We start from the raw sequence: 13713 nt of genomic DNA on the forward strand, positions 1-13713 counted from the left end.
CAGTCGGGAACAGTCCTTGTCTCGGAGATAATGGTGTTCTCCATAGCACCAACACCAGAACACGACTACGACTAAGCCCACTGAGCCACTCTGGTGGCTTGTAAGTAGAAGATGTCTTGACATTAACTCGGACAAGTGCTGCGGTCCATGGCGCAGTGATACAGGTTCTGTTCACACTGACGAGCGAGTAGCTGTTCTCGGTGCCAGTCAGAGACTTCAAGTTGCAATCTGTGATTGATGGCATTTCAAGTGAGTTCAGCTCACCACTTCATCTGGGAACCAGAAAAAAGACTCAAAACTGGCTGAAGTTTATAAAGACTGATGATAATGGCCTAACTCCAATGAAGTTTTTATTTCCTAAATTTCGAGAGCTGCACAGGGTTAGAATGGAAGTGCAGCGCTCACTCAGCTGTCATCGCAGAATTTAGTCAGCTTCCCTTGAGTGGAGTGAATGCGTGAACAAACACACACACACACACACACACAGGGCACAAACGAAGGAATTTACGAGCAGTGGATGGTCGGTCAATTGGTTTATTAACCCCAATTTATGAAACTGTTGTCAGGCCGTCCATTAGATTTTTGTGCCATACTTCCACTGACCACACGAGATAAAAAAATATCAAAATGAAATTGTATAGAGAAAAGATCTCACAGTGATGAGCAAGCTGAAGGAACAGCTATTACACAATTTCAAACGTACCAGTGGTTCTGACGGTTAATTTACTGATAATGTCCTTCCGCTAACCCTCCCTGAACCGCGGATGAATATTGTCGTTACTGCCAGAGGTTGTTATTGCCAATGTGAAGCTTTAAAATTAGAAATTACAAGCGGGAGACTCAGTCTATTAATATTGATCGGCAATTATGTCGTAATGTCAAACGGAAACGGGAAAGAAGACAAGACGAAATAACATTTTGCTTGGTTGTTTACTTTAAATTGCTCTTTGACCTCTTCGTAGCTCTCTAGTCTATCATCTTTTTGCCATCTTTCTTCTTGTTATCTCTTATATTCTCCGCGAGATGGCGCTCGTGCAGTACATTATTGTCACGTGATTTGTATTGCCATGTTGCAGGTCTTGGTGCTGTACTTCCTGTACGGAATCCGGCACAGCGTGCACCGTTCCCATGACGACCAGGAGGTGGTCCTGTTTGACATCTCCTCGAGGACTTACTGACTCACAGCACAGGTCGTGACTTTTTTCTGCCGCGCATCCTGCGTCCCACGCGCTTCACGATGACGACAGCAGGGAGCAGCATCTCACCAATCTTGCCAACCAATCCGTGTTTCTCAAAGAGTCACGTGCACGGTTCCATTCTGCATCCAGGTGAAAGGTACAGCGGCTGCTGATGTGAATGACACGTGGGATACGTTATCTAACGGTTAACAAACATGTCGGCGTGCAGTCGGCATGGTTAAGAACTGTTGGAGGCAGACCCTCCCATGGCGATGTCCTCATCCCGAGGGCAGAAGACGCCGAGGCCGCTGAAGGAATCTCACTCACACTCGGCACATCCAAAAAGCTTTTTTGTAAATCGAATTACTTTCCAGCAGTTTTGCAATTCTGTAAACGATAAATTAAAATTTCCATACAGCTTATTACTAAACTTCATGTAACTAATTTGTTGCTAGCATGACAAAAGACGTTGACGACAACCACGATGATGATGATAAAGTGTAAAATAATTGCTGTTCTTTTCCACCTTCGATGGGAGTATTAAAATCATATCAGTTTCTTTCTCTGTCCTTATGATTTTATTTTGTTCCCTGTTTACACCTCTGTAGGACGTATGGATAGATTCACTGACTGATTTATTTGTTATATTAATTTTATTGTTTAGTTACTCATTGGTTCCTTCATTTATCCACCCACCCACCTATCCATTCATTATTTTCGATTTTTTGGTAGCTCAATTCCTTCTTTGTAATATTAGCTTGTCCAATATATTCACCAATGAGTTTCTGATGAATCAGTTTTGGCTTCAGTTCTTTTTCATGGAATTATTTCTTCTTTCCATCCTGTACTCAGCAAAGCTTTACGACGTGCAATGTTAATGTTGTCCATGCTTGAGTCCCGCCTCGCCTGTTCCATGATATTCTTGCCACAATATTTTCTTTATGATCAATGTCATGTTTCTGTGAGTCTTTGAGGTTGCCTCTCGTGTTTGTGTGCGCAAAACTTTCTCGTCATGTCATGGCACAAGAACTAGTAATTTATTGTGTGACAATAAGAATTGGTGTTAATGACTTGCAGAAGGGTTTAGTGCAGAAATTTGTTTCTAAGGTTTCTGAAAGTACCTTTTCTTCCTCCTCAAGGCAAGAAATATTGATCCGGCCTTTCATTTTTCTGTCTGCACATTACCCTGCCAGTGGTGCGTGAAAATGATTACAGAATAGTTGCCTAATGCTGCAGCCAGTGGACAGAGGTTTGTATTTTAATAAAATTGTGTGCGGGGGTGGTTCGTGTGGGAGGATAACTGATGGCCAGGGTGTGAGATGAAATGAATCAACCGTGTGAGACGAGAATAATGGTAAGCAGGAGTCCAGCCAGACAGGAGTCCAGTGACCAAGCCTAACGAGAGAAAAACGGCGATCCTTTTTCTCTGATAATGAAAGTGTTTATCTTTCAGCTCCATGATCATGATGGAAAGATGACGATGATGATGATGATGATGATGATGATGATGATGATGATAATAATAATAATAATAAAAGTAATAATAATAAACCCTGTGTAGGAAGCATTCCCCTACTCTAACTAGCCAGAATGTGTTTTCGAGTACAATAAAATGTACAGGCATACAAAATAGACTTCAAATGGATACTTCATACACGTAGAGATCAAAGCATGTTGAAAATAAATACATTTAATCACAACCACATCTCATCAGTATAAAAACAAGATTGTGCAGTAAAGGCAAAGAGGGAAAAGTTAGTTTGAACACTGGGTTTGAAGTTTCCTTGTGAATCAATGTCTGAGGGCAAGGCAGTTAAGATGGAGAGTGCGGCGATCGATTCCTGTCAGAGCGCCAGTCAGTTAATCAACGCGTAGAAAAACAACATCTTAAATAAATCACACTAATTGTCAACTTTTGTGATGGTGTTCATGACAGACAACAAAGAAGCTAGAGGGTACCATCTGTAAGAATCTGGCAACACTTACAGACGTGAGTGTCCTGCCACTAGAGGCGACTGTGGGCAGCAGTGACAAATATGTCTGCTGTATACAAGTAAGCACAATACATCAATAGGCTGACAACATTCAAAGAAGACAGAATAAGGTTGATGTCAGAGCCATCATCTTGCAGGCAACAAGGTTTCTCAAGACTTTAATGAAAGCAAACAATCAAAAGGAGAGAGATATTAAGGAGTGATTTTTTGTTGCCCTTTGCTCAATAAACTTCAAGTCAATGGCGGTCAGGTCCACTACGATGACAATCAGCTCTTGCACCGGGTACCTTTCATGCAGTACTCGATGCCAGTTATTTCCCTAACCCTCAAATTATTCCGAGATCCGAGGCTGAAGCAGGCAGCTACGAAAAGACAAAATTACAGGATGTCATGTCCCAGTTCTTGGTTTTTACTCTCCAAAGAAAGAGATTCATTCTGTGAAGCAGGCTTTGAGAGAAACATATTGCAATGAACTCTCTGAAGGTTTGTGTTCTAAACATCCTGTAGGCACACGACTGTATAGAGGTACAAACTCAGTAGCATTGCACATCATATTATTTGTTTTGGATGGATCTGAAAACATTTTTGCTGGTGTATTTTGGATACCGGATGCCAAAGAGAAAAGTGTACATTTTGTTTAAACTGCGAAGGGAAACATTAGAAACTTATACACACACACACACACACACACACACACACACACACACACACACACACACACACACACACACACACACACACACACACACACACACACAATCAAACATACACAGTTTGTGCGTTTCTTAATTTTCCTGGACGTGTGCTTGGGTTTTTCTCTGGTCTAGTTTGTTCCAGACGAAGTTTCTCCCGCTGAGGCTTCTTTGGTGTGTGAACTTCGGTGTTTCACACAACTTAATCGTGTTCTGGTCACACTCACGGGAAGCTCAGCCAATGTCCTCATGCTGATTATGTCCAACTCCCAGACCAAGAGAAAGCCGCCGACGCCTCGCTTTCATGCGACATCGATTGATGTTAATCCCGGAGGCTGACCGGGGGCAAGGAAGGAGCGATGCGCGGTTGACAAAAGCCAGTTGAACAAAACGAGAAGTTTCTATCAAGAAGGCAGACTGGATGAAATAAGTAATCATGCTTCGCAAACCTGAGTGTGTGGATCAAACTGCTTTGTCTCACCCGAGTGTCCCGACGAGAGATCCGTCAGATGTGGCGATGATAAAATGTTGACAGTAATCTAAATGTGTAGTCTTCATGCCACGTCACCACTAAGTGAAACTCATTCTCCTAGGAACACTAAAATATCACTAAACTTTTAACTACTCTTGGCCATTTTATAGTTCTCGAAAATCGCAACATTCAACATCACTTATCTGATTGGTTTAGTCCTAATTGAAGCTGTTCTGATTGGCTTAGTACTAATTGCAGATTCCCTATTTTCCTGCAAAAGTCCCATATGAACCCTCATGGACGGAGCTCTAGCATCGATAATCGTCAGAATTAGCTGCTGGGGTTGGCAGCGGGTGCCACACTGTCTGACAACACCAGACACCACGTCCACTGAGTCCTTTCCCGAGGAAAATTAAACATCTGTAGCACGCAAGCAGCTTATAACTTATCCAAGACAGCCATTAGACACAAGAGTCACAAAGATAGTCTGTGGACAGGTAGTTTTACAAACATCGGACTGTTAATCGAGTAATTGACTACAATTGTGGTTAGGCCTCTGAAGTATTCAACAAATAACAAGACTGAGACCTACCAGAGGTCAAAGAAATCCAGGGAAACGAATTTCATAATGACTGGAAAGCGGAATGTAAGGTGTACAGATGGCAGAAAGCAGGTGTGTCAATAAAATATAAAGCATAGTTTATAGCTTATTTGTTATGACCGATGATTTATAAAAACATTTCTTGGTGATTTGCAAACGTATGCCTTATTTATAACTTGCTTGGATTGTTATAAGTATTGTACACTGTACACTGTGCTCTGTGTGTGGACATACATGCCAGGCCAAACGAACAATTATATTCTCTTTGAAATGTTTTCTTACGTCACGTGATATACAGGTGTTCAACAGGTTTGAATAAACTAGAGGCTGAACACGTGTTGGGTAGTGTGAAAGCGGTAAAGGAAAAATGAGGAAGTTAACGAAAATGTGAGGAAAAGTGTATTTTTACTTGCACATCTCAGGTACTCGGGTACCGTGTGGGTGCAGGCACTTAGAAGTGTGGGGTCAATGGACGCACTTGCAACATGTCTCTGGCGATGTTTTAACATTTATAAACATAGTGGGAATCTTGATTGAAGATAAAGATGTTATGTGTAAAATCAGAACTTACTCGTAAGTGAGAATACCTGGTCTCCTCGGGGATGTAAAATATTATACCTTAGTATGTATTATTCAATACCGTGAGTAAACATCATTTCACATAGCCAGCGTATACATATACAGTGTTCTTGACAGCTAGATATTGAAACCTAGTCAACAGACCCTCGGTCTTCGTGCTTAGTCATAGTGTGCAGCGTTGTAGTCATCAGCAATATTGGTTGTGATGATTGGATGTGGTGGTCGATGGGGCCCTCGTGAGATAGTCTCGTCTCACGTGCGTGTTGTTTTCTTTTTGACATGTTATGGTGTGCATTACACTGAATTATGGCTAATTGCATGTTTTATATACCTTTATCGAGCATCAGGCGGCTGCAGACAGATGTTCATTTGGACTTTTCAATGTTAGTCACCGCGGCCATGACTGTAAGCACAGTGCTGGTGTAGGTAACTATGTGGAGCTGCCAAGGATCCTTTCACAAATGTGATCATCATTCAGAATGTCGACGAGACCCCTTAGCAAATATAATAACATATGTTCAGATAGTTGATAGTGCATGTTAGTGCTATGTTACTGACGTGCACCCGATGTGAGTCAAACGCCTACATGAAATAACTGCACCCTGGAACTACCGGGTAAACGCGCGTACACACACCCACACACACACATACACACAAACACACCCATACTCAATTTTCTATCATGTTTATCGTTGATCCTTATAACAATGACAGCATAACAGCAGCACTACACCTAGTGTGTTCTCTATTGTTGGTTTTCATCATGATTGATGTGCAGCAGTCAAAGCTGTTTGCTGTCGTTCACTCGAGGTTTATGGCGAACCTTATCAGCTTCTGCATCAATCCAGCATTCCGGGAGATCAGCGCAGGCCAAGGCATTGATATGCCTGTACATGACCAACAATAAAGACTACAAATAAAGTTGATTGTCGATAAGACAGCAAAAGAATTATTCTTTTCATGTTTTTATGACCCGAGAGAACCAAATATAATTCGATGAGGTCACTTGCCGGAAGTGCTTGTGGAGGACGCTAGGTAATGCTAGACACGCGACTCCAAGCTCACCTGTGAGGTCTAATGCTCTGTGACCAAACTAACGGAACCGTGGGGCCTGACGACAGCAACTACCTTGTTGCTAGCCACAACATCACAGTGTCAAAAGCCTTGGCAAGCTCGGGCATGCCGCTAGCTGTTCTCCCATTGAACTAAGCTGTATTGGATGGGCAATTGTCTGCTGATCCAAACGACTAGATTTCCACAAAATATTTTTTTCTATTGGCATACAGCCTGCTGTTGTGCTTCTCACGAAGCTGTTGCGTGGCCAAAGATGATTGCGTTCGCCGGAAAACGGTCTACCGGAAGCAGACATCACGCCGTGTCCAGCAACCGTTGCGTGAACCGTTGCCATGAAGCATCTTTCCCTACCGCCCCCCTTTCTCATTTTACTGGAAGCTGTATGATACTGGGCGATATTGAATGAAAGATTGGCACGCCTCGGTGACCAGGATTAAGTCCAGTCAGGTGTACGAAAACCCAGACGAGGCTGCCATGTCACAACATCATTGCCTTCCGATCATGTCATGTCCTTTCATCATCGCTTTTATCTCTGCACGTAGGACGCGAGGAGGAGTGACGTGGAGCCCCGGATGTACCCAGTCATAGGAGGCACAGCAGCACAGGTCTTTATGATGATGGCTGTTGTTAATAACAATACTTCCAGATGACACTGTATCAAATCAACTGTGAGGAATGTAAAATAACACTAGTAATCATTTCAAAGCCATGCTGTTCCTGGCTGTAAAAAAATCATTCAAAAGTTCAGCGATGGATATTTCTAGATCACGATCCATTTTTAAGTTTCTGGCAGCTACCTGCATAATTGAACAGAGGGACAATCCGGGTTTCTTTGATATATCTCTTTTTTTTTTCCTGTGCCGTCGTTTATGGTGAGGAATCCGTGGTTAAAATTGTCTTGGTGACAGATATAGATACACCCACTGCCTGAAGCTTATTAACATAAATATTGTCAGCAACTCCTAGGAACGCACACGCACGCACAGACAAACATAAACAAGTACACACAAGTAACTTGAGTTGCACGACAGGCAGAGTTATGGCGCCTTATAAGCCAGCTTCCGCTTGGACTTCGTGTAGTCAGCAGCACTTGCAGCCTCACACTTTGTTAACTGGAATCGTGGAAGCTGGGAGCAATTACTGGCAACATGTGTTTCATCATCCCATGTGACATTCTAAACGCTCACACACATACACAGCAGACACGCGTACACACAGACGCACACACACATACACAGCAGACACGCGTACACACAGACGCTCACACACACACATATGCACGAAGCATTAGGACACAGAAGAAGTAGTGGTGTGCTGAAAACCTCCTTAATTTCGTTTGCAGATTACCTGTCGATCAATCAAGGTCCAGGTGGGCAATGTCGTATTGCATGTATCAATACACAGGTAACGGAAAGCTCGTGCAATATATTGCTGCTGCATCAATACATACAAAGGAAACTGTGTTCACGGAGATTTTCTATATGATGCTGCATAGTTAAGGGAGTAATAGGGAGGGAAAGAAGGATGCATACAAAGAAGATTTCAAGCCAAAATCATATTCGTTGCGGCTTTTACGAGGACAAGACTGACCAGCCTGTGATCTCAGTGTCTGGTTACAATGGTCGGCCACTCGGTCCCCACAGGTCGTCTGAGACTTTCGCTGTACACCGCCCTGTCAGTCAGAAAGGCAGCTTCTTTGTACATTTGTATATTAGTACATTTGTACAATGATATTGACTAGGTAACCTCGCCCTTGTCCTTCTGACTCCGGCTGCAAATGAGAGTAGACATCTAAAAACCCGCCTGAGGACTGAGACCAGGAGGACGCTTACACCTACATCAGTATTCCTTACATGTTCAGCAAATTGTTCTGCTAGGCGTTTGCATCCAGCTATGAGTTTTCAAATTTTTATTTCACCTTGATAAATATCATTCATCCTTGATGAAAGTTGCCATAGGGTTACTTTAAAGAATCCATTTATTTGAGAGTACTTAGAAAAATACTTTTTCTCTTAAACGAGTTCTAGTTACAGCTGCTTCTTTATGTCCTAATTCTCCATCAAGAAAATTGAAAAGCGAAGAAAGTTAATGTATTGACATCTGTGTTTTTAAAGCTGACCGCATTAAGTGAGGGGAGGAGGAAGGGGTGTGGAAGAAAGGGAGATTATAAGGGAAGAAAAACAGGAAATAGAAGGGAGGTTATCATCGAGCCAGTGGATGGGACTCTGTCTTTCCCTCCATCCCCTCGATGCCAGAGATCGGCTTAGAGTTTCACACGTGCGACATTATTTTCGAGACACAGAAGACAGAAGAATAAGCGGCATGGCGCCAAAGGCAGGACTTGTCTGGAAACTCTAGTCAAGCTTTTAGATTATCTGGACATCTTCATTAACACTGCTCCTTGTTTTAGCCCCTTCAGGGGAAGAACTACTTGATGTAAGCCCAGTTCTTCATGAGTAGGAAATAGGAAAAGCTTTGTTAAATTCTTTCCTGCCCCAGGTTAGACCCTGATTTTGACAGTCGAAGGAAATGTCTGAACAGCAGCTGTTAGTCTTTTCATGTTGTACATCATTCAAATGTAAAGTGGTAAATTCACAAGCTGACCAGGTTGAAGAACTGGTAACTGATATAAAAAGGCTGGTCCAAGATAATTATGTATTAACCACAGTATGCTAATTGCTACACGTGATCCATGTTTAGTGTTACGATTTCCAAGCCTTGTAGCGCCAAGAAGACTTTGAGCAATTAATTTTTTCTGAAATTAAAGTTTATTATTTTTAATAGTCAGAGACATCAAGATCCGCATAGAAGACATAAGGGTTTTACTTTGCAAACACTAAATCACATCTGTATATGTATATACAACTTTTCAACTTCTGTCTCTCTCTCTCTCACACACACACACACAATCTCTACACTCCATCCTCAATAATGGCAGAACGACGGTTTTGTCCTCTTACTCTCCACAGCAAAAGGCAAATTAAACAATCTCCTTTTTAAACTCTCCAGAGGTGCTTTCTCTCAAGGGCAGAGCACTCTTGTATTGGCGGCGCCATGTTTCGTGACAAGCGACACAACTCCGCTCGTCATCCTGACTTTGGCCGACAAGAGTGAAGCTCGCTGCATGCAAACAAAAACCCTTGGCGGGAGTTGATCAGTGTGTCTCCTTAAAACGTCTCGTGAAATCTCGTGACATCACGTGACATCCCAATTACGCCAACAAAGGAAAAGGTGAAAATGGATGTGGGCACCTGCCTGGACCCAAGCTAAGCCCCACAAAACTTTGTTGACTCATTACACCGCAGAAAATCAACATTTCAGTCATCGGGTAGGATTTCTGGAGAAGAAGATTATCGTCATGTTATGGTCCTTGACTGTCTTGACCAAAGACCAAATCCTCTCAAAGTTCACGGAGGCGCATTTTATTTTTTTTTTTTTTTTTTTTTGTATTAATGTCAGGGTTAGTTTGGGCTCGTCGTCTTTTAACTCGTCCATTTTTTAAAGCACCCAGTAAAAATATAGTATTTGAACTCAAGTGGCGATTACTCGTCTGGAAGATGCTGTAGAAAGTGGTTTTCACTGCGGACTTGGTAGGCTTGGTTTTTTAAGGGATCTCTTAGCTCGATATTCATTATTAAGATGGCTTAAGATCCTGATTCATCAACATATAGAATGTAGTCGAACCCTCTTTCACACAAAAAAACCGGATCCACATGCTGAGATTTATTTGCTTCCCGCTTTGCTGTCCCCTGGGGCTGGAACTCTGAGCTAATTTCCTTTATTCCAGACGCGTGAAGGACTAAGCTCTGGGTGTAGAGGGAGAGGTATCTCGGGTTGCGTGTGGCACCAGACTTCTGTCCTGTTAGCTGTGCGGCCAAAATTTAAGGTTGTTGAGGAAATGAACACGTCAGGGGATGAAGAGACCAGCTTAAGACACTCATTGTGCCGAGACTTTGTCCGCCTCATCTTCTCGCATTGACCCATTGCCCTCCCCATCCCTCTGTCCTCTTCTCTTTCGTCCAAGTCGGATTTTTCTCAAAGGATCTTGAGGATTTGCGCGTGTTTCTCCCTTATCTCTGCTTGAATACTTGTCTCTTCTCCTCGGTCATAGACATCTGTGTTGATCGTACAATGGCGGCTACACTAGAATGATGTCTACTAAATAACATAACAATGTCTACTCATAAGTATTAGTTGTGCTTTCCGTTCTCAATACTTGTGTAAGGTAGCAGCATTTTTTTTTGAAGAACAGACAATTCTAAACAGTCGTCTTCATCGTAGGGCATTACTAAAATGCAGAACAATGAAAAATAAATTCAGTGATGACAATGATTTGGCAAGGAAGGATGGTGATAATAGTAGATGACGTGGTAATCGAGGTAGAAGAAGAAGTTTCTTTTCACCCTAAAATGTTTTCACATTTTCTATACCTAGGTGAAGATGAATCCTGAGTATGACATAGGCAAAGTCCTTTTATTCCGCCATCTACGGAGTAGGACCTAGAGAAATTTCCTTTTAGTGACCCAAACTGCCTCAAAACAGGGGCAAGAGTACAAGAGAGTCGAATCACTAACCACACGAATGCGATTTCCTTCCCTTCAATAAACCAGATTCAATTATATTTCAAGGTATTTTATGAAAAATTATCTCAAGATAAAATTGATTGATGAATCATCAAATGCAGTTCGCATAAAATATAAAAATGTCAATCTGTAATATCAACCGACAGACACGGAGACGGAAACTTGACTATCACCGTGAAAACAACCAGTAGCATGAAAGTGTTGGCTTATAAGGCTGAAAGCCTGGCGTCCCACCATCGCCGTCCTCCTCTACACAGACACACACCGGCGATAAACCTCCGCCGTAATCGTGCGCAAATCTCGGCCACGATGACGCAGCGCGGGGCTGTCACAAGAAACTGGACCCACGAGAGTTTTCGAGACTCTGACGAGAACGTCTGGGGAAATGGATCTGAAGTTAGTCCCGGCTTTCAGCTGAATTCTTTGCTATAAAGGCAAGGCATTAGTTGACACTGGGTGGCCCTCCTCCCACCCATGGGCACAGTACTGGATGCCTCGATGTGAAGAGCCGCTGAAGGACGGGGGCTGGGTGCCGGGGTTGGAAAGGAAAGGAAAGGGTAGGGGTGGGGTTGGCTGCTGGAGTTTTAAAGGAAAGGGGTAGGGGTGGGCTGGGAGCTGGATTTGGAAAGGAAAGGGGTAGAGGGTGAGGCTGGGTGCTGGAATTGTAAAGGAAAGGGGTAGGGGTGATGCTGGGTGCTGGAGTTGGAAAGGAAAGTGGGGTGGGGATGGGCAGACGGCTAACGGGTGGGTGCCGACTGGAGATCGATCAGCAGCAGTTCTGACCCTTCTGCCGAGGAGCCATTAAGAGCCGCGGCAGCGGATTTTGAACAGACGCACGTGCATTATCTTCGAACGGCTTCGACGTTTTGTCTGAGGAGCAGCGATGTTGTAGTTGGCCGGCCCAATTTATGCTTAGTGCGCAGATTGTGTCCTCTCCTTTCTCCTTATCTCTTCTGGCTTTTTCTCTGTGTTTGTATGAGTTTCTCTCTCTCCCTCCCTCCATTCCTTCGAGTAAAAGAAATGGTGTGCTGACATTTCCATCTTTCAATAGCTTTTTTCTAATACACCCGCGGCGTGCTAGAAACAAGATCCACAAATAAACCATGGGTATTGAATTTATCCATCTAACCCTTTCAAAGCTCAAACGAAGCCAGACGGCTAGTGGGGGTGATTGAGAAATCAGTCTCGTCAGATAATAAGATGAGTTGATGTCGGCTCGCGATGTGGAGACAACGAGTGATGTAAAGGGCTCAGAGTTCTGCAGTTGCTTCTTCAGTTATGTGAGTGCTAGATCCTAGGTACCAAATCGAGTAAGGAAATCATTTTTTTTTTTATTTTGTAGTGTCAGGTCTTGAAGGCGCCAGAATTTTTCTTTCTACACCAGGACAAGATTATAAAGACAGAACCTCATTCTAAACTTGGTCTGAAAATAATAATGAGATTTCCGAATGAATTTAGATAAGATATGCAAGTAGATTAGAAAAAGGAAACGGCTCACGAGCTGGGTGTGGATGAGGACCATCATCTAATTCCTTTTTGGAGATCAAACGCGAGACGAGTTTACATCTGAATGTGCATGAGGACCTGGTCCTGCATGTCGGACACGGGCTGGACATGGGCTCATGTCTAGTTTTGGACCAGTTCCTATTCCTATCCTATTAAAATACAGACCAGCAGTGTTGGATCCATGACGAGGGATGAGGTTCGCAGCTTCAGTTCGTGAGCTGTATTCCTGGCCTGCACAGTAAGCTTTAGTCTGTGAAACTGCATTTCTCAATGTAAGCTTTACGTGCTAATGTACTGTGTTCTACTAATATTTTCGTTGCTGGTTACTTATTTGTATGCATGGATGAACTATTTTGTAAGCAGTATCTTCAAAGATACAGTGTGACTAACATGCTGAGCTATTATGAAATAATTACATTGTAAAGCAATGATAACCATACACTCATATTTTCCATATTTCTTCCGACAATAGTCTGCTCTAGTGCCACTGTCGTCTTCTGCTTTAGCAACACAAGTAAGTTAGTGCTACATATACAGTCACATCCAGACACCACTTCAAGTTGTTAAATATAAATCACATGTTTTTGTGTGTCTAGTATCTTCGAATTATCTCAAACTTCATAACAGAACGCCGGAACATTCTGATAAAACAACAGTAAAGTGACTTTTTGTGACACAGCAGTTACACTGGGGACAACTTTAGACATTTTAGACATGGAAATGGCCGAGAAATTCCCTGCTTATGGAAATTCGTGGTAAAAGTGACATTTTAATGTTTGTGACAAATCATCTCCAATGATAATCTTCCTCTTCCCACACGGATCAAGTTTAAAGGACAACCTGAGTGCAACATTTTTTATGATCGGGTTAAGTTTATTTTAAACTAATAATTTCCAAAATATGAGTACATAATTATGCTTCATTTTCAAGATATAGGCCTTTAAATATCAACATTCTTCCCTGCCAAATCGAAGCAAAAAAAAATTACTCTCCTACACTGTAGAGTTCAGTTGCGTGTAACTAGTATTTGTGAC

At 42.6% G+C, this 13713-nt stretch overlaps 1 protein-coding gene across 1 annotated transcript in view; it reads left to right on the plus strand.

Annotated features, from left to right (window-relative positions):
- Positions 1-2685, plus strand: part of LOC112557696 (cationic amino acid transporter 3-like) — a 32718-nt gene extending 30033 nt beyond the window's left edge. The window contains 1 exon segment of the mRNA XM_025227695.1: positions 1077-2685. Within this exon segment, the coding sequence (XP_025083480.1) occupies positions 1077-1132 (56 nt within the window). The 3' untranslated portion in view covers positions 1133-2685.
- Positions 2686-13713: the final 11028 nt, after the last annotated feature.

The sequence above is a fragment of the Pomacea canaliculata genome, linkage group LG2 (genome assembly GCF_003073045.1).
Source record: "Pomacea canaliculata isolate SZHN2017 linkage group LG2, ASM307304v1, whole genome shotgun sequence".
In the NCBI taxonomy this organism is placed as follows: domain Eukaryota; kingdom Metazoa; phylum Mollusca; class Gastropoda; order Architaenioglossa; family Ampullariidae; genus Pomacea; species Pomacea canaliculata.